Genomic DNA, 18,288 nt, shown 5'->3' with positions numbered 1-18,288 from the left:
CCCATTCCGTGCCACACCCCCCTCCGTGACGAAGTGGCGAAAGTAACTTGAAGTCAAAGTAAGGTCATTCATAATGGAGATAGAGACAAAGATTTAGACATTTGTCATTTATTAGCACTGAATAACAACTTTATATTAGAGAAATATTTTATTTATCACTTATACTTTTCTTTGTCTACCTAAACAATCATCTTATAGCACAGGTTTTTAATTTAAAAAAGTTCCGTTCTTTAAAATTGACCGATATGCATTTTCTGAATTAAAAAGGCACTGGTAAACTACTGAACATCAGTGGTCAATGCTGAGTAACAGGGCCGTTTCTGCTAAATCCCTTTTAAATTCAGGTCAAAACTAGAGATTCAATGTATAATTTCTTCACATAATAGCTTCACATATAAAACATTCATAGCCTACCATTATAGGTCTACAATTTAAAATACATATATTCCATTTACAATCACCCAGTGGGAAAAAAAACAAGCATAAGAAACGTAATTAGACATCACAAAAAACAAATTAAAATTACATTTTGGTTTTAAAGTGAATAAGCCAATCAGTGTGAAGCACCACTGCTGTCGAGTCCCCCAGTTTACCATCGCTGCACTTCCATGTGCAACTTATCAGTCAGCTTCCACACCTCAGACACATTCAATCTCGGCCCCACTGTTAGAAGGCGCTTTTAAAATATCTAATATATATTGAGTTGCTTTGGTCTCCCCTCACTTCCCATAGAATTTCTTGTTGAGGAGGAAGACGAGGAGGTTCACATTCACTTTGGCTTTGTCAAACATCTTCATGACGGCAACCCCGTCGTACTGTAACTGGAGCAGGTCCTGCACATAGGAAACCCAGAAGGTTAACAATAAGTTCCTGAACCTTATCTAATAATGTGACTCAAATAAATGATTAGAGGAAAATGTAAGCCAGGTATTTAGTTTTACCTGGAAATGAAGCTGGACCTTCTCCATTTCAACTCCCATGAACTTGGCCTTCACCTCAAAGTCTCCCACCTCCTCGCTCGGCGCAATTTCAAACATGACATTTTTGAACCTGAAGAGAAACATTTAAGGAAAAAAGGAACACATTTATGTCAGTTATTTAAAATATTGTCTGTGCAATTCCTTTAGAGTATTGACATTAGGACCTGCGCAATGTAACTTTTTCAAACTGTTGACAATATCTCATCTTTTCCCCGGCAGGGCAAATGGATTGAGAGGAAGAGAGAGATCCCTTTAATTAACGAGTTTTAGGAATAAGGGAGAAGGGAGAAGGTAGCAGTGAAAAAATTATAGAAAAAGTTAAAGAAGGATTATTTTAATGTAAATTTTAAGAAATGCCATAGACGTCCTTCAGTTTATGGTGATTTAAATGCACTGTGAGAATATTGTTAATCGTTTTCTGCGCATGCCTACAATATTATCTAAGCCAATTAGTTTAAGGACCGCTAGCTCCTGGCTCATTTAATCAGGGCATCCCTTCTCTGATTGGTTCAGGAAGCCATCTTGCCTGTCAATCACAGGTGGACTTGTTCATGTGCTCTGATTGGCTAAGCATGGTTCTGAACTCCCCCCTCCTGGATACCCATATGTGTACTCTATGCTGATCTCTTGCGGCTATGTGTTGGGAACACACTTTTCTTCGTGGCCTTGAGCTTCTGGGTCTCTCGAACATCTTGACCGCTCGTATCTATAGAATTGACACATGATGAATGGCTTTGAGCTGGACGCCTCCCTAGGCTCAGGATCCCTCCCTAAGATGATAGAGAAGCCTCTTTAATTGGTAAGGGCATATGTGGCCTGTTGGTATGAATGTGTGAATGTGTGAGTCACACTGCTGAAGAATTTGACCACGAAGTAGGGCAGCATGTTCGTTTTGGGTTTCTCCCTCAGTTCCCAGAGAGAGAGAGGCAGCTGAACCTACTGGTTGGCCTGCAGGCCCTCTATCTCCAGGACCACTCCTTTTTCGTGGAGCCGGGCGCCCGTGTACTTCAGGGACTGCTGCTTCAGCTTCTTACTGCCCTTCTCCTCCCCTTTGATGGACCTCCGTGAGTTCCTGGCGACAACGCACAGCGACAATTATGTACAAAAATTGTCCTAAAAACGTAAGGGAAAACGTGACAATAACCAACGTTCGAAACGCAAAAAAAAAAAATCAACTTCATGCTTGCCACGCAGGGGGAAACGATGAGGGTAGGGAGGACTCACTTCCTGTTGAGGTTGTCCAGGCAGGTCTTGATGTACGTGTCGTAGTAGTTGGTCTGGTCCTGGTAGAAGTCCGCCTTGGAGTTGAGCGCTGTCAGCGTCTGCTGCAGTTTCACCAGCTCCGCCTTCCTCCTCTGCCGGTAGCGTCTCTGGTAGCGGATGTCCTACACACGTGGAGATAAACAACGCCGTTCTCACCGTGCTTCAAATCACAGGATGTGCTCGAAGCGGGCCTTCATCGTGACGAGGGGCTTCTGGTAAATGGAATGCATTTATATTGCTTTTTTTTTTTTTGCTTTTTTTGTAACCTGAGGCCACCCAAAGCAATTTACAATATTGCCCGACATTCACCCAAACACACGCCTTCATGCACACATTCACACAACGACGGCGGCGTCAGCCATGCAAGGCGACAGCTAGCTCGTCGACAGCGACAGCTAGCTCGATCGAGCTGGGGATCAAACTAGCAACCTAGTTATTAGCCAACCCGCTCTGCCTCCCGAGCTACATGCCGCCCCTTTTCACCTTTGATATTTCGTTGATGAGGTCCTGGTACTTGTTGCCCTCGGCGATGCAGCCGGCCTGCTCCAGGGTGCGAAGGTTCCTCAGGATCTTTCTCTTCTTCTGCTCCAGGGGCAGCTGGGCGTCCTCCAGCACCATCTGGTTGGTCTTCAGCCCCTCTGGCGTCTGCGCGTCCTGCGCCGCTCGGCGCTCCACGATCTGGGCATGCTCAGATTCCTGGATGTGTGGGGGGGGGGGGGGGTCCAGAATATGGGGATTGAGACTAGGAACGAATAATGCCCTCAACCCGTGAACTTTGACACATTTTATTGAGCGATGCAAGTGTTTATTTAAGGCTAGACACCAGGGTGTTCAGAAGTGGAGGAGGATAAGTCACCTGTGCAGCAGCTGCAGGAGTTTCCAGGGTCTGAGTTAGTGTCTCGCCGGGCTGGATTCGAATCACATCCACGATCAGCTTCTTGGTCCTGGAACAGAACCATCAAACGTTTGGTTTAAGTTTCTTGTTGTCGTAAAGGAAACCAATGATTTACATTCCGACAAATGCAACACAAAAGTAGGATTCTGTTTATAATTGTTAATTGTCATTATTGTGACTTATTCAGTAGAAATCCAACAACTATTATTCATGAGATCCAGGACAAAGACTCCCAAAGGACTTATTTCTAGTTTCTGTTACAAATGTCTTACCTCATTTAATCTCCAAACACACTTCGACATTGAATGAATGCAACATTTTGAGGATTTCTGAATAATTGCACATTTAACACACCAACCTCATTAACATGAATAAGGACATCTGTACAATTATTATAAAATGTCTGCATCTTTAAAGGCGAGATAAACCCGAACACCACAGCACTTCCTGTGTTGGCAGGAAGAGATAGCGAGACTCTGAAGACCCACGCTGTGACCCCTAGTGATATCTACTAGCGTCAGACCACAGAAGCAGCTAGAATAATTTATCTTCTTCCCCATGACTGGAAAGCATACTTTGGTTATGAAGAGGACATACTTTGTCATTAGACTCTTCAGGTCCTTGTCATCCCCTTCCAGAAGTTCAAACTTGCTGGTCAGGGTGAGCGAGATCTCCGTCTTGGCCAGCTGGCTCAGGGTGGTCTCTCTGTTGGTTTTAGACTCGTTAGAATCTAGGGCCCCCTCACCTGGAAGAAAACCGTTGTAGTATATAGTACACACACACACACACAACCTATAACAATTGACTAAATATAAATATAAAAGAAAAAAGGGATTTATTAATATGGCCGTGTGTGTGCAGGCGTGCGTGCGTGCAGGCTTGTGTGTAGGTGTGTGGGTGTGTGTAGATGTGTGGGTGTGTGTGTAGATGTGAAGGCGTGTGTGTAGGTGTACAGGCATGTATAGGTGGGCAGGCGTGTGTGTAGGCGTGCATGTGTGCGTGCATGTGTGTGCATGCGTGCGTACCCAGCAGTGCCTCCACGTCTGGGACCTCTCCCAGGTCCTGCAGCAGCTCATGGAGGAGGTCGCTGCGGTCGGGAGCAATGGCCCCCAGGTGCTCCAGCAGCAGCTAGACAATAATCACATTATGATGCACTTTATTCATGTAGCGTTGCTTCACCTAGAATACAATTAGAATATATAGTATATTACATTACAACTTCATTGCCTTACAACAGAGACGGATAAAGGGGAGGCAGGCAAGTTCTGGGTTTGAATACCTTAACCATCACCACGTAACTCTCTTAACTAAACTGACATAGTAATTATATAATAGGATCTCCCTTTCAACAATCTGAAAGAGGTTAGGTTATTATGTTGAGAGCATGCTTGAGGATGCAATGTGTTCAAAAACGAAATATCTCAGAAAACAAGCATTATATCAATAGGATATCCTAGGCCATAAAAAAAAAATTGCGACCATGCCTACAAAATACAAATATGAACAGCAATCAGGTTCCAGAAAATTTGGCTAAAATGATACATCCTCATGTGCTCTTCCTTTCCCAGCTTTTGAAAACGACATCTGTCATAAGATAGCAGTCGTAGATAGAGTGCCGCTATTTCACATATCCTCATTTCACTCCCTAACAACATCATGGGAAAGAAAGTAAAATGGATGGTCTATTGTTCCGGGCACAAGATCAAGGCTGAGAAAAACATCTGTTCAAATCAAATCATGCGGTGAGGTGGGGAGGGTCTGTTTTCTTTTGGAGGGTCGGGTGAGGCCGACGACAAGAGAATATCTGTTAACCTCTTGGTGTCTCGATTCCAAAAAAGGAGCTGCACATGCTTTGTTTTTACCGAGTGAGTGTTGATGATCTCCTCTATGGAAATGTAGATGATGGGCTTGCTGAGCGTCACCATGTCAGAGTACTCGTCCACGTTGAACTTCTCTTCGGGCTCAGGGACGTCACAGGCCGCCTGGAAGAACTGCCTGCGAAGCACATTAGGGAAGGGAGGTCAGACGCCACGGCACATTTCAAATCAGCACGCCCATCCTCTCCTCTAACTAAACACCTCTCCACCTTCAACGGTGCTGAGAGTGGAGGCTCGCACTGAGAGGGTTTGACCAGGAGTGACCTCTGTAGCGAACAACTGAAACCAGAGCAGGAAGAGCTCGGCTCAGGGAGGCCGTTTCGTACTACTGTTGTTCCCTAATCATTGACCCGAATCATAGCAACGGTGGCTTCCTTTAAAACAGTGTTCTGCTTTTGCAAAAAGAAAACTTTTCTACTACTATCGGTATACTCAGACAGACCTAATGTGGATAAGGTCATATTCAAGATTGGATTCACACTGGGGCGAAACATTTAAAAAACACGACAATCAAAATACTGCATGTACGTTTTGGCATCATGAAGTCATGTTACATTTTCATGTATGACATTATGTAAAATAGTGATTACTTTTCTCTCCTTTTTATCTTTTTACAAAATTTATTCAAAATGTTGTGCCTTCTAAAAATGGTAACTATAAGAATATGCTTACAGTTAGCGTTAGTTACTTACAGTTCGATCAACGCTTAGTCTGGACAATGGAATTAAGGGTCCATTATAATATACAAAATTCAATCTTTGTTAAAGTTAAATAAATCTCACAGTGCTGCTCCATTGTTTTCCAACACAGTAGAGGTTACCTGGGGTCTCTCAGACGCTCGGAGAGATATCGATAAGTTCAGTTATTTACTTTGAGCAGGTGTGAAGTGAGTGGGACCTATCAGTTATCAGACTGTGACATTTGAAGGCCAGCAGGTTCCATGTGAACAAACAAGCCTCGGTTATGACAATCGTGGCAAACAATGAGATTTTGTGTGCAGCGTGATAAGCCTAAAGTAGGGGCAGGAGGGTGCCGAGGCGTTTACCGGAATGATCCAAGACCTCCTACTTTTGCGTCAGCGGCCTTTTGACCTCTGTGTGGTGATGGCTGGTCTGGGGAGGTGTGTTGAAAGACGTCACCCCCCCCCCCTCTGCTGAGCGAGCGCTTTCCCTTAGCGGTGCCTTCCTGTCCCAGGCGAACTTCCTTCCGCTGCCCGTCCGTCCCGTCAGTACAAGCCATCCCTCACCCTCACCGGGACACTCGGTTCATCACACTCTCATTTCATCTCATTCCCTCCAGGGACTCTTCGACCGGGCAGAATGTTTTTTTGGATTGGGCATAAACTGCCCAGTATCGTTGACCGGGGAGCCTTTTCTGTTGTGTGAATACTGCCATTACCCTCAAAGGACCATTTACAAAACCATTAGAGAAAGAGTTGAAAAAGGGTTCATTTGAAAATGTGACTTGCGCTTCCTCAGTTCAGCAGAGCTGAGAGAAACAGGTTATATTTTGTTTTACTCTACTCAAAAGCGTTTTTCAAACTATTCTATAATTATTATAAATTATATGTTTTGTGCCCATGTGCCAAGATTACATGGTTCTGGTGGGGAGAAGAAACTGAATATTAAGTTGAATTAACATCTATATTTATCTTTACAATATATATATATAAAAAAAAAAAACAATATCAAGCAATAAACACACAATAAGTGACAGATACAGGCAACCAGTAAATGCGTTCAATAACTAGTAAATGGCTGCTGTATTAAATCAGTAACATTGTTAGAAGTGTTGAAAATAGCACTGTTCAGATGTTTCTACATAATTTATGCATCTGTATTTGTATCGTCTATCATGCCTTGTTGCAAAGAAAGTTTCCCTTTTGGGACAATATAATATGACATAAACCGATTGTGGATGCTGTGTATCGTTTGGTCACTTGTGGGAATCCCTAAAACGATGGAAAGGGCCCTCAGCGATGCCCTGCCGTCTCGAACACGTGCAGATGTAAATTTGGGAGATACACTTTTCTTTCTTTATTATTGTGCAATGTTAGCCATCTTATTATTGAGATTAACCTATGGTCAGCGGGATATACTGCATCGTCAGCCAGAGAGACAGGAAATGAAGCTTACGCAAAATGATAAGCAGCAATTACGAACACCCACTATCCTTTCCACACAAGATAAGGCAATGGCCACAGATAAGTCTGCACCTTAAAGCTACTTCCCTTCTTAACCGATGTCAGTAACCTGACATGATTCTAGTTCCTGCTCATCGTCACAGAAATTATCTATTGAATCGTGGGAGATTTACTTCTCAATTGAAGGCAACACATACTTTAAACCTGTGTATTTCAACAGAGTGCACATACGAAGCTTGAGCCCGACTGCTAAATATGCTGGACATCGCACACCGCTGTTTCGGCAGGGCGTGGATTTTGTTTTTGATCATATCGTTTCAACGGAGCAAAGCATACGGAGCACGAGGCTCGCTTTTTTTTTTTTTGGCTTGCTTTAAACATGACAGAAATACATTCCCCATTTTAGTCCGTCCCAACAAGGCAATTTCTTTTGGGCTTTACCCTAAAAATGTGTGATTAAAAATGTCCAAGGGATTTTTGCCTCCATTTACATTCTGGCCTGCAACCTTAAGGCTTAGAACAAATGTGTCTGTACAGCATCTGTCTCCCCCCTACGTAGGTCTGGGAGTTGTAGGGGTTCATGCGTGTCTCCCCCTCACATGAACCTCTCTTGGTCTGAGAGATGTAGTTGTTCATGTGTGTCTCCTCCTCCCCTGAACTTCTCTAGGTCTGAGATGTAGTTGTTCGTGTGTGACTCTCCCTCCCCTGAACCTCTCTAGGTCTGAGATGTAGTTGTTCGTGTGTGACTCTCCCTCCCCTGAACCTCTCTAGGTCTGAGATGTAGTTGTTCATGGGCCTCTCCCCCTCACCTGAACCTCTGGTAAGTCTGGGAGATGTAGTTGTTCATGGGCGTCATGTGCGTCTCCCCCTCAAACAGCTTGTTGGCGGCGGCGTGCTGCAGCATCTTGGCCACGGAGCCCAGGTTGCGGCGCTGGTCCGAGTGCAGCTGCCCGCCGGCCGACATGTCGATGATGTCGAAGCCGTCCGGCGCCACGATGGCGGGGTTCATGTAGCGGTAGTACAGCAGGTTGCCGACGATCTGGGCGGAGGGAACGCAGCGTGTCACAGTTTGAGTTCAATCGATGGCCCGAAGCAATCCGCCTACGCCTCGACGTACTTGTATGGACAATACACACACGTGAGAAGAGGAAAGTGCCTGCATTAAAAAGTATAGATAATATATATATATAACATGATGTATGATTGTTCAATTACTGGATGTCTGAACAGACACTTTTTCCTACGCTGTATTATTTAATAAGAATGGAGAGTCGTTTTTATCAACTCTGAATGTCTGATTGTAAATAGAGGAAAGAAATATTGAATCCAACACATGTGTGTATGCATGGAGAAGCCTACAGCCCAGTTTGCAGAAGAGACAGATGATGATAAGAGTCTGCGATAAGAGATGGTCGGAGAACGACGATGAGCGGACGAGCCCTGTACCTTCAGCAGCTCATCCTCTGTGGCGTCGGGGAACTTTGCATGGAGGCTGTTCTTCAGAACTTTAGCTATGTATCTCATGCCATAGCTACATGCAGCAACACAAAACAGCATGGTGGGACGTCAAACACAAACCAAAACAACATGCAAAACTGGGTGACCGTTAGTGACGCTAACATTTGATGGTGAACATAAAAATTGAACTGTTTGGGTGAAATAGATGAAATTGTTTCATTATTTTAAGTAATGTATTGGTATGTATTTTCTCATCCCCATCAGTCCACTGATACCAATGAAATGTGTCAGACATGGGGGCCATCTAGTGGACGTCACGAGGAAATGTCCCTCTAACGATTGCTCCCCTCAAAATATTCTTTAAACAATTCTAGTCAGTTTAGATCATATCAAATATTGTTAATGTTGTGTATTCTTTTCACATCTTAAACAAACCAAAAAAAGTCAACCATCCATGGGAGTTAGGCAAGGCAGTTAAGAACAAGGCAAAAAAAGAACGGAAAAATGGAAACCGTGACCTCGACACCAAAACAGAGCCGGTCACTTACGGGATGTTGTCCAGCGAGGAGACGATGGAGGAGAGCACTTTGTCTGTGGCCGCGCGCAGGGCCTGGCTGGAGGCCTCCAGCCGGCTGCGCACCTCCTCGTGGGCCATGGCCTGCTCCGGGGTCACCTCGTAGGGCAGCTTGCTGAGGGGAGAGCCACAGGGGGGTGGAGGTCAGAGAGGGACAGGACATCTCAGGCCATGTTGTTTTCTTTGTTTTTGGACTATTCCTCCAACAGAGCATCTGCGGTCATGCACTTACATGACACAGTGCAATAAGATATAGAGATAAAGAGATATATATAGTTACACAGACAGACAGGTAAATACTCCTTATTAAAAAATAATGACAATTAAAAAAACGAATTGAACTAAATGCAATAACATAGAATATGCATATCTTTTTTCTTTTTTTTTTTGCAAACGGGAAACAATCGATCTGCAACCGAAAGGTGGTTGTGGTAATGCCAGCTGAAAAGGAGGAGAGTCCCCACCTGGCCTCGCCCGTGGCCGTCTCCAGCTGGTTGACCCAGGCCTTGTACACGTCCACGGGGTTGGTGTTGGTGCCCAGGTTCTTGTCCTCGATGATGTCTTTGACCACGGGCGCCAGCAGCTGCCTGAGAGTGTTGTGGCCCCGGGCCCCTCGGTTGAAGCTCACCACCATCTTGATCACCGTGGGGTTCCCCGTCACGATGTCCTGGATCTGGTCCACCTTGGAGCTGGGCGGGAGACGCAGAGGGTACAGTTTGTGTCAAAGGGGATGTCCGGGGCAATGGCATCTCTTTGTTCAACAGAAATAAACCATATCACGGGTTGATGACTAATGAATGACCAACACTTAAATCAAAAAATAAAAAATAAAATAAAAACTAACTGTTGTGTTAACCTTTTATTTGATTGCTTCTTGTAGTCGGGTTTGTGCAACGGATTTGACTCTAGATTTGAAATGCTCGCGTGTCGTTTAGGACTGCCATTTCAGTCAACATTTTCGAAAGCCGCTATTAACCCTATACGACCTCATTAGAGGATTTATCAGAAAGGCCACATCAGAAGAACTAACTAATGACAAGTCCCTAATGTCTTAAGAACTGAAACAACACAAGCGTGGTACGTGCGCGGTGGTTCTCACTTTATCTCCTCCTCCAGGGCGGTCTTGAAGAGCTTCAGCAGCAGGTACTCCTCGCGCTGGTTGGAGGCGTAGTTGTACAGCGTGAAGATCACCGTGTCCATGAACTTGGTCGACTTGTTCTGGGGCATCTGGAAGATGAGCTTGGCCAGGTAGGAGGGGTTGGTCTGTGGGAGCGAGCAGAGGAGGCGTGTGCCGGTAAACATGAGCATGTAAACGAGAGGTTAATGACAAGGTCACCCTACTCGCTCAACCACCGGGTCAGTTGTGAGAGTGTAGTGACTGGAGAGGGACACTATGAGCTGCTTAGGGCCAGCGGGCGTGGGGCTCACCTGGAGCAGGTAGAACAGGTGCTGGTACGCCTCCAGTTTCCTGCGCTTGTCTTTGCTCAGGCCCTTGATGCCATAGCGGTCCGCGGCGTCCGGCTCCTCGTTGCTCTTCTTGTTCTTCATCTTCTTACTGTGCGAGACCACGTCCTGTCCACCGGAAACCGACACAACAGCACCGACGAAGAAGGAAATGCATTGTTATGATTGAAAAAAAAGTGCGAGGCTAAAGGGCTGATTATGGTTCCTCGTCGACGCACCACAAGGTCGCTTCGAAGCAGTCGTGAACCTGTTTTAGTTCTGCGTCGAGTTTTAGTGAGCGGACCAATCACGGCCCTAATAAGCCTTTAAGGATGGCTTTCAATCATTGCATTCAAGCAATGAACACAAGTGTTTATCAAGAGTCTTAGGAACCTGCAGAGTGATCCGGTTCTTCACAAGCAGGCCGATCTTGATGTCCATCAGGTTCAGGTCTTTCTCCATCTGCTGGTTGGATCGGATCTTGGTGACCACTTCCTCCCGCAGACGTGTCACTTCCTGTTCCTCCTGCAGGTCAAGGCTGCTCTGCTCCAGCAGGTGGACGAACTTGCGCACCACAGAGAGAGGCGGGTCCTGGGCTCCGGCTGTGAGGGGCAGAGGCACATGAAGGGGTCACGACCCCAGGAGGGGATAACATGCAGAGAGGCGGCTGGGAAGGGGAAGGAGGGCTGACTCACTGAGCGTTCTGTAGTCCTCCCGGGCCTTGTTGGCCTTAAGGAAAGCCTGGATCTTCACGATCTCTTTTTCCTGGAAGCAAAATCAAAAAAGTGTTGGAAGACATTGATACAGTGCTTCTCAAATCGTGAGGTGACAGGGGGCACTTTTTATTTTTATTTTTTTATTAATTACTCATTTTATTTTATTTGAATTATATGTTAGAGCTGTCAAGCGATTAAAATATTTAATCGTGATTAATCGCATTAATGTCATAGTTAACTCACGATTAATCGTGATTAATCGCAAATTATTTTTCTATGCTAAATATCCCTTGATTTTTTTGTCCCATAATTCTTCTCATTTTGATTCTCTTATCAACATGGTGAAGTGCATCAGCTTGCCTTGTGCAAATGATTTTTTATTGATAACAATACTGTTCAAAACAGGACGATACAAAAAAAAGAGCCTATAGTGCAATTAAACGACTGCTTTGAACAAATGTCATTTGAACATAGCAGTCAGGCTACTGCTTCTTTGTTTTTTTTAAATAAATTAATTGCGTTAATCGCGCGATAATTTTTTTAACGCCGTTAAAATTGGTTTGCGTTAACGCCGTTAATAACGCGTTTAACTGACAGCTCTAGTTAATATTAAATATTGTTGTACACAAAAAAGTTATGGTTATAAGTCATATATATTTTTGAAAGGGAATAAGCTGATGAAGCTGACAAGTGACCAATGTTTACTGTTTACAAATATTTTGAATTAAATCCAAACCCCAGTGAAACCCCATTTGCTTGTTTCTCCGTTTTGAGATTCACACAGACTAAGCAGTCTTGTTTAAATGTTACAAATTGAGTTAATAAACTGATCTTAGAATTTGTTTTACGTTAATTTTATTAATCTATTTTGATAATAAGATGATTGCATGCAGAATGCTGGTGCAAACTCATACAGTGGTTTTGTACAGATAAATAGATCAATATCAGCAGGTTCTCAATATTATTTCAATTCAGGGGGGGCGTGAAAAAATCTCTGACTCCTAGGGGGGGTGATGAAAGAAAATAATTGAGGACCACTGCATTAATACATAAATCATACATTATCCATAGATTTTATAATTTTTTTCGGGGAAGTTGGAGAGAAATCCTGTGACTCACATGTTCTCTGAAATACTGCAGCCTCTGAGTGTATTTGCTTCTGGCTTTCCACATTTTCACAATCGACTGGAGCTGAACAGGAAACAAGTGTCTTTCAATTGGGCCATATTTGACAGGTCATGCAGATGCAATTCATTTCATGTGTGCAGGAAATAGGTGGAAAAGCTCATTAGGAAGCTTTTCCTAGTTAAAATTAATTACCTTGACCACCGATCCAACATTGCCTTGCAAAACGGCCAGTCTGTCTTTATACAGCTTTCTCTGTTTATACCCTTTCAGACACGCCTACAGGAAAATAAGAAATAAAGTAACAATCAAAAGACAGTTAAATCCTCTCACTCACTTGTTATTAATCATACAAGTTGACAGAAGGGAGATATTGGGTTATAAAATATAGTTTGTGTAAACTATAAAAAATCGTTTAAATGGTTAGTGCATTTCTAAAATTGTGTATTATGTAGAAGACAATTTTACTTACTGTTCAAAACATAAATAAAAGCGACATACATCTTTATCTTATGTGAGATTCTATTCATATGTATAGTACAGAACCACAATGAGCATAATTTGGGACTCCTGGGATTAAATGCTGTATTATTTTATACTATTCGCAGTAATCATCCATACTCTCCGATGGTGTACCTGTAGTCGGACTATGTGCGGTTCTTGTTGCCGTAGATACTCCATCCGCTGCGTGTGAGCCCTCCTGACCAGGTAACCTCTGACCCGGGCCTGAAGCAAGGTCACCAGGCTCTCATTGGCCAACCACAGCTGTTCCCTGTTGAACTCCGACGTCACGGAGTTGACAACAGTCTAGAGGTGGGAAACATTATCAATTACCCATTATTAAAATGGTGGGCCACTAACAAGGACTTTTAGGCCTGGATTTACACAGAGTTTCCTGTTTGTTACGCAGATATTTTGCCTCACAAAACTTGAATGAAGCCTTTAGAAGTGGATTTTCATAAGTGTATTGATGCAGATTGCTCATGTTGAATGGACATCTGCATAGACACTTTTTTACAGATAACCACCATCACCCGAAATTGTGTTTTCCAATAACGAGTTTTAGATCCCTGCCTCCGGCAACAGGATTGGTCGAACAAAATTTGAAGCCAAAGAAATGTAATCGACTGTTAAACCCAGATTCAAGCTCGTCTGCCAGCCGTCTATGAATATCACGGCCATCAAAAGTCAGCTTTGTGAGACGACCTCATGTTTGACTATCTAAAGCACATTGAACCAAATAAAGTATATGAAACAAATGCTGAATGCATTATGAATAAAGTTGATTGGAACTGAACCCTTAAGAGTTCCCATAGTGTTATTTAGCAGGTATAAGCCAGATCCAAGTACCTGGATCTCCTCTTTACTGAGCTGGCCATCTCTTTGTTGGAAGCCCTCTGGCTCCAACCAGGTGCCCTCTCCGCTGTCCAGGTTGTAGTAGTAGTCATAGCTGTCCTTGACGCAGTGCCGGATCCACACGCCGTCACTGCTGCCTGGGAGGAGAGGCAGGGAATGCACGCTTTAACAACCGTTTGTTTTGCACGGCTGCCGGGTGAAGGAAAGCAGCCGTGTGTCAGTTCAAAGGTCGAAATGGCCGGTAGCCCTAACGAAGACGGTAAATAAATCGATTTAGTTATTTTACTATTTAGTCATGCAGCAGTCAGTTCTAGCCAAAGCAAAGTGATTGTCATGTTATACATTAACGATCCGGTAGGGATTAGGCATCGCACTCATGGATCGCTACAAATGACCCAAACTAATAGATTATCCTGACCGCCATAGTTACCTGTGTCGGCGGGGTCCTTCTGGGCCTGGGCGAGTTCGGTCTGGTAGGCGTCAGCGCATTCCGGGAGCACTCCCCTGAGTGCGGCGCCGGGGGCCTGCAGGGCCTGTAGTGTGTCCTCGGGGACCCCCTGGTCCACCTTCCTGTTGATCTCTGCCACCGCCGAGGCCACTGCCAGGCACGAGGGGTTTAAAGTGACAGTTGGTGAGAATGGGAGAATGGGAAATAACAAACGAACGGTGCGGTGACGTTTGAGATAACGAAGTGCGGGAAACGTTTTGGGGTTTCAAAAAAAAAGCCACGGGGGTGGGACATGTGACTGTATACGTACACACGAGGGCCTCTTCTCCGTCCTGATTGGCTGCTTGTATGGCTTCTTGTATCTGGTCCAGCCATAGCACTGCTGACTCATCGCCAGAATTCTGCAGAGCGAGACAAAACAACAAAAGCAATTATCTGTCTGCCGATAAGACAAGCGCAATAACAAAACTAATCCGTCCCATCTTGCCAGCTTAAAGATAAACATAAATTAATGTAAGGAAACAACAATTTCAACAAAGCTAATAAAAAACCAACCTCTTAAATGATTATACAGAGTGAGGACACTACTGAGGGTCAGTGAAGAAAGACATTCTCAAAAACATTACTTATTCAGTTTTTGCAATGGCACCAATAATTAAATCGAGGCAACAAAGAGAAAGAAAATTATAAGCCCCTTTCACACATGCAGTCTTTCCCTGAAATGTTCCAAAAGATATCCTGCATAAGTTCATGTGTGAATGGAAACATGGATCGATATCCTGGGAAAACAAGCAGGTGGCCTGCTCAAGACAAGGCAACATTTCCAGATCACTGCCGGTTTGACTGTGTTGTGGAAGAGAGCAGTAATATTGCCGGGAGAGGCAAGACAAGGGTTACATCTGTCTGACGCAAGACTCTCTCAGGTGGAGCAAGCCAACCAATCACAACACTCTGCTGAGGAGTATTTGAATCTTCTAGAAGTTAACGTGCAAATAATTTTCAGGAGATGCAGTAACAATATTGCCATCTGCTGATATATCCAGGCAACTTTTGAAAGGGCGCAAAACATAAATGTCCCAAAACGTAGCTGCATGTGTAAACAAGACGAATCACCAGCAGTGCCTGAAAGGTTATCCAAGGGTTATCCCATTAACTATGTGTGAAAGGGGCTTTAGAGAGTCTTTGTATGAAAAAGGACAGCACCCAACACAATGAGAACAGTTCCATCTGACCTCTGTACAAAGGTGAGGCCCGAGGGGACAAGGCACTGACATCAGAAGACATAAACACTTGCTTCCGGGCACATTTTTGAGGGTAAAAAAAGAAAACGTCTGATGAGGCTCCAGCCCACTTGTTTATGAAGCCCCATAGGAGGCTGGCCTCTCAGGCTAATTTTAGAAAACGTCAGAAGAGGAAATGGGGTGTATCCCCTCTAAACGGCCTCCAGGAAGGAAAGGAAGGAACAGAAAACATTGAAAAAATATATTATTTTAAATTTAAATTTAAAAAAGGGAACAGTGAGCTGAAGCTCTCCAGCTAAACAAGTTCACAAGAAATGAGGTAATGACATGAGGAAACCAAAAATGACACATAACCGCACCCTAAGAATTACAGAAATAACCCTAGTACGCAATATCTAACTCAATTGTGGGACAGCTGTCCATAATCGGTTACAGAATCTGCCCATCCAGACTCCCCTGAGTCAGTCAACCATGTATGACGCAGGCAGGAATTCAGCTATCAAGCCCCAACAGGAAACCAGTCCAATGTATTGTACGCTCTCTTTCCCTCTCTCTCTCTCTCTCTCTCTCTCCCTCACTAGCTGGCTCTCACTCTCACGTACACACACAAAAACATCCACATTCATATCAGCGGGAAGCCCGGGCCTCAGACAGCACCAGAGACAGAGAGGATGGAGGTACTGTAGCGCGACGGTAGGAAAATGGGAAACAAAGATAAAGTTCACCAGTGGAGAATTCCCATCGTTGTTGAGTGAGTTCAATGAGAGCGGGTGAGAGGGAGCGACATGGCCAAGACCCAGCTTGTGGGATTCCTGCTCTGTTTGATGGCATGGAGAACTCTTCAGGATCAAGGTAAGTCACACCTTTGATCCAGTTTTACCTTTACTCTATATGATTTGTGGACAGCTGAGCTTCAGTTCATGAACATGTTTGAGAACTTAGTTAAACTTAGTCAAAAGTTTTGTTTGTAGCTGATGGCCACTACGGGCATATCTGTGCTTACCAGGGTAGTGGTTTGCTTTTCTTCGCCTCATCAGACTCAGAATAACTGATGATCTAACACCAATAACAAGGTTTTTGGTACCAAAAATGAACAAGCCTCATTTAAATATTTGGTGATAATAGTATGATGAACGAAATTGTTTGATAATAGTGATAATGCATTTAATATTTAGAAGATTACAAACTACTGTTATTTAAACATTAATTAGCCAATTATTTTTTGGTTTATTTACTTGTTAAATGGTTCAATGATTTTCTAAATGTTTTCAGTGCAAGTTCTTATAAAACAAAACAATTGATCAGCTGTCGTTTAAAACATTACATTCAAATTAAACAAAAATAATAACTACAGAAAAAATAAATAAAAAAATAAGAGTACATGATTTTAAGGAGAAATTTCTTATCTATATATTTTTTCTAAAATAACTTCTTTGCTTATCTCTCCCTGAACAGGAAACAACATCGATCAAGTAAAGGATAACACCACTGGCGGTTTTAACCCGAAATCCTTCAAGGGAAACCCCTGCGAGACTAACTGCACCTCCCAGCGAGGGTCGTTCTCCTTCCCCCCGGAGCTGGGCGTGGACCCCTGGGACGCCGCCGCGGCCTACACCCAGGGGGCCGTGAGCTCCTGGGTCATCCCCTCCTGCTACATCCTGGCCATGGCGGTGGGCATCCCCTCCAACGTCTACATCCTGGCCTTCCTGCGGGTCAAGGCGCGCACCTTCACCCCGGCGCTGCTCTACCTGAGCCTGGCGCTGTCCGACACGCTGCTGCTGGCGTCGCTGGCGCTGCGCGTTCACTACCACCTCAGCGGCGACGGCTGGGTGTTCGGCGAGGCCGCGTGCCGGCTGGTCACCGCCTTGTTCTACGGCAACATCTACTGCTCGGCGCACACCATCGCCTGCATCGTCCTGAAGCGCTACCTGGCCGTGGTGCGCCCCTTCCTGTACCGCCGGCTGCCGCGCCGAGGCCTGACGCAGGTCGCCTGCCTCGGCGTGTGGCTGCTGTTCGCCGCCGCCGTGGTGCCCGAGCTGGCGGTGCGGCAGAGCTACGTGGTGCCGCGGCTGGGCGTGGTCTCCTGCCACGACGTGCTCCCCCTGGGCGAGGGCTCCCACGCCTGGCTGGTGCCCTACCGGCTGGCGCTGGTCTGGGTGGGCTTCGTGGCGCCCTTCGCCGTGTGCGTGTGCACGCACGCCGCCATGATCTACCACCTGGGGCGCTCGTTGCGCGACTGGGCGCCGTTCATCCGGGTCAGCAGCCTGGTGCTCCTGATCTTCATGGCGTGCTTCCTGCCCAGCGGCGCGCTGCACCTCGCCCACTACACCCGCTTGCTGTCGGGCGGCGGCGACGGCCTGTACGGCCACTACCGGCTGGCCGTGTGTCTGTGCTGCTTCCACAGCTGCCTGGACCCCTTCCTGTGCGTGCTCATGTCCAAGACGCCGGCCTCCAGGCTGAAGTTCAGCACCGGGCGGGTGTCGCTGCGGAGGCCCGCCGTCATAATGTGAAGCAGGCTGTGCCTGTTTGTTTGTGAACAGCTGTGTGGATGTACCGCCGGGATGTGCGTGCGCGTGGGCCCCGCGTGCGTGTGTGTGTGTGTGTGAACAAAAGTCTTAAATAGCACCTCGTTCGACCCACTGTTTTCGCACAGCAGGGGGTACCGCAAAAACAAACTCGTTGGAGTGGAAACGAGAACATTATGTTCTGCTCAGGTTTTGGATTCACTGAGGCTTTCTTTTGTTTTCCCCTTGTTGTCCAGGGAACCAG

At 45.3% G+C, this 18,288-nt stretch overlaps 2 protein-coding genes across 2 annotated transcripts in view; one reads left to right on the top strand and one right to left on the bottom strand.

The window, feature by feature from the left end:
- Positions 1-84: 84 nt before the first annotated feature.
- iqgap2 (IQ motif containing GTPase activating protein 2) overlaps positions 85-18,288 on the bottom strand; it is a 35,234-nt gene continuing 17,030 nt past the window's right edge. Inside the window, exons 16-38 of the mRNA XM_056593369.1 lie at positions 14,589-14,679; positions 14,261-14,428; positions 13,825-13,967; positions 13,111-13,281; positions 12,670-12,753; positions 12,469-12,540; positions 11,329-11,398; positions 11,027-11,235; positions 10,619-10,762; positions 10,290-10,453; positions 9,655-9,879; positions 9,165-9,305; positions 8,605-8,689; positions 7,968-8,197; positions 5,001-5,133; positions 4,164-4,266; positions 3,736-3,883; positions 3,100-3,187; positions 2,727-2,939; positions 2,205-2,365; positions 1,921-2,052; positions 942-1,050; positions 85-833 (exon numbers count right to left, since the gene is read on the bottom strand). Coding sequence (XP_056449344.1) covers positions 720-833; positions 942-1,050; positions 1,921-2,052; positions 2,205-2,365; positions 2,727-2,939; positions 3,100-3,187; positions 3,736-3,883; positions 4,164-4,266; positions 5,001-5,133; positions 7,968-8,197; positions 8,605-8,689; positions 9,165-9,305; positions 9,655-9,879; positions 10,290-10,453; positions 10,619-10,762; positions 11,027-11,235; positions 11,329-11,398; positions 12,469-12,540; positions 12,670-12,753; positions 13,111-13,281; positions 13,825-13,967; positions 14,261-14,428; positions 14,589-14,679 — 3,198 coding nt within the window. The 3' untranslated portion in view covers positions 85-719. The remainder of the gene's footprint in view (positions 834-941; positions 1,051-1,920; positions 2,053-2,204; positions 2,366-2,726; positions 2,940-3,099; positions 3,188-3,735; positions 3,884-4,163; positions 4,267-5,000; positions 5,134-7,967; positions 8,198-8,604; positions 8,690-9,164; positions 9,306-9,654; positions 9,880-10,289; positions 10,454-10,618; positions 10,763-11,026; positions 11,236-11,328; positions 11,399-12,468; positions 12,541-12,669; positions 12,754-13,110; positions 13,282-13,824; positions 13,968-14,260; positions 14,429-14,588; positions 14,680-18,288) is intronic.
- f2rl2 (coagulation factor II (thrombin) receptor-like 2) lies at positions 15,990-18,120 on the top strand. The gene is made up of 2 exons (XM_056593371.1): positions 15,990-16,371; positions 16,975-18,120. The coding sequence occupies exons 1-2, from the start codon at positions 16,305-16,307 to the stop codon at positions 18,027-18,029; spliced, it is 1,122 nt and encodes a 373-aa protein (XP_056449346.1). The 5' UTR covers positions 15,990-16,304; the 3' UTR covers positions 18,030-18,120.

Source organism: Gadus chalcogrammus, chromosome 6 (genome assembly GCF_026213295.1).
Source record: "Gadus chalcogrammus isolate NIFS_2021 chromosome 6, NIFS_Gcha_1.0, whole genome shotgun sequence".
Taxonomy (NCBI): Eukaryota; Metazoa; Chordata; class Actinopteri; order Gadiformes; family Gadidae; genus Gadus; species Gadus chalcogrammus.
The sequence above is the reverse complement of the archived record's forward strand: the minus strand, read 5'-3'. Positions and strand labels throughout refer to the sequence as shown.

What these genes read in the sequence shown, in the direction of transcription:
- f2rl2 (XM_056593371.1), top strand. Translation starts at nt 16,305, where the DNA reads ATGGCCAAGACCCAGCTTGTGGGATTCCTGCTCTGTTTGATGGCATGG. An exon ending in GAGAACTCTTCAGGATCAAG is followed by an intron (nt 16,372 to 16,974) that starts GTAAGTCACACC and finishes CTCCCTGAACAG; the next exon opens with GAAACAACATCGATCAAGTA.